The 2,287-nt window shown below is 51.3% G+C and overlaps 1 protein-coding gene across 1 annotated transcript; it reads right to left on the reverse strand.

Moving 5' to 3' along the window:
* Nucleotides 1-1,953, reverse strand: LOC124938921. Its single transcript, XM_047479443.1, has 3 exons — nucleotides 1,588-1,953; nucleotides 496-1,425; nucleotides 1-414 (listed from the first exon to the last, which is right to left on the reverse strand). Exons 1-3 carry the CDS (start codon nucleotides 1,951-1,953, stop codon nucleotides 1-3), a joined length of 1,710 nt encoding a protein of 569 aa, XP_047335399.1.
* Between the last annotated feature and the right edge of the window lie 334 nt (nucleotides 1,954-2,287).

Raw genomic sequence — 2,287 nt, forward strand, 5'->3', positions numbered from 1 at the left:
TCAGCTCGGTCGTGGCCACTTCTCGATAGCAACAACCTTGGTTGGATCCATCCGGATTTCACCATGTCCGACGATATGCCCTAAGAAATTAATTTGCTCCAAACAGAACTCGCATTTTCCCTTGTTTATGTAGAGGTGGTGCTCTCGCAGCTTCTCAAACACCCACTCCAAGTGGCTATAGTGCTCCTCGGCCGAGGCACTATAGACCAAGATGTCATCAAGGTAGACAACAACGCTCCGGTCTAACCTTTCATACAAGACATCATTCATCAGGTTGCAGAACGTGGCAGGCGCATTGATTAGGCCGAAAGGCATAACTAGGAACTCATATGACCCATAGCGAGTCACACACGTAGTCTTGGCCACATCTTCGGTCGCCACCCTAACTTGCCAGTACCCTGATCTCAAGTCGATCTTCGAATAGACCCGCACCTATGCTAATTTATCAAACAAATCTAACACGTTTGGGATCGGATATTTGTTTTTGACTGTTACCTTATTGAGGGCGCGATAATCCACACACATCCGCAAGGAGCCGTCCGTCTTCTTTTGGAACAGAATAGGAGACCCGTATGGAGTTTTGCTCGGTCGAATCAGCCCACCTTCCAACAGCTCGGTCAGCTGCTTCCTCAATTCCACCAACTCTGATGGACCCATCCGATAAGGAGCCTTCGCCGGTATAACTGCCCCGGGTTCCAGCTCAATTCTGTGGTCAATGTTCCTCTTCGGAGGCAACACCTTAGGTAACTTGGGCGGCATGATATCTTCAAACCGCCCCATCAAATATGCAACTCTACTAGGCACATCCGAGTATACGTCGGGCTTCATCTCCACTAATGTCGCCACGTAAGTGTGCTCTCCACGCCTCAATCCCTTCTTGAGCTGCATGGTAGAGAGCAAGGTTGCCTTCTTCTCCTTGGCTGCCTCATAGCGCCCGGGTATGAAGGATGGATTCTCCGGTGCCGCAATGAAAATCCCTCCTAAGTGTGGCATAACAGCCACATGCGCCGCGGCTAGGAACTCGATTCCTAGGATGACGTCGAAATCATCAAGGGGGATGGCCATGAATTCCACCCGACCCTTCCATGACCCAATTTGTAACTCAGTCGTGGCCTGCCCCTTGACTGGCTGAGCTTCTAAATTCACCGCCTTCATCTTCGAGCGGTGTTGAGCAATCTCTAGCCCAAGTTTGCTGATCTCTCTGTCAGCAACAAAGTTATGGGTTGCATCGGTGTCAACCATAGCCATAACTTCCTTCCCATTGATCTTGATCTTCACATACATCAAGCCACGGGCCTTATGTGGCACATGGGCACCGGCCTGCATCGCGCCTAGCATCTGCAGCGGGTTCACCCTAGAAGGCACATCATCTTGTTCCTCCTCTTGACTTTGGATCGCACTTACTCTGCCGCGTTGCGGGCATTCCTGCATCAGTCGATCACCGTTGCACAGGTAGCATCAAGCTTGTCTTCGGTCCGGACCGGATTTGCTCCCTCGGTCCGAATCTGTTTTCTTTCGGTCATGACCGGTACTCTTGCCTCGGTTATGACTTGTCTTTCCCCCTGGTCCTCGGTCTCTACCTTGGACTTTGCCCTTCCCCTTGTCTCTGGCAGAGGGCTTACTTGGCTCGGCGCTGACTGAGCCAATGGTTTTGTAATCAGCCAACCGATCGGCCCCAGCAATGGCCGAAGGTAGGTCATTCACATCCAATCTTCTTAGCTCGGTTTGGGCCCACGGTTGCAGTCCGGTTAAAAAGTTGAACAGCTTATCCTGCTCTGACATATCACGGATGTCAAGCAGAAGGGAACTGAAGCTTTTTACATATTCTCTTGTGGAACCAGTATGGCGTAGACGGCGGAGGGACTCGCGGGCTAACCAAGAAGCATTCCCCAGGAGGAATTGCTCCTTCAGTTCTCGCTTCATTACTTCCCATGTGTCGATCTTGTCGCGCATCGCACTAGCATCATCCGAAAGGCGGGCTCTCCACCAAAGCTTGGCATCGCCTACGAGATACATGCTGATTACCGACACCTTCTTTATCTTCGGGGATCTTGGAGGTCTCGAAATAGACTTCCATATCCCAAAGGAAATTCTCTATCTCCTTAGCACTCATGGCTCCTCCGAATGAACAGGGCTCGGGTACCTTGAATTTCGTCGAAGGAGCTGCTGCGATCGGGGCATCCGAACTAGCCGCGCGCCTAAGCAATCGCACCTCGATCTCAAGTTCTTCTATCCGTGAGATGAGTGCGTTCTGCCTAGTAATCTGCTTCTGCTCTAACATGTCGCT

The sequence above is a fragment of the Impatiens glandulifera genome, chromosome 5 (genome assembly GCF_907164915.1).
Source record: "Impatiens glandulifera chromosome 5, dImpGla2.1, whole genome shotgun sequence".
Classification (NCBI taxonomy): Eukaryota; Viridiplantae; Streptophyta; class Magnoliopsida; order Ericales; family Balsaminaceae; genus Impatiens; species Impatiens glandulifera.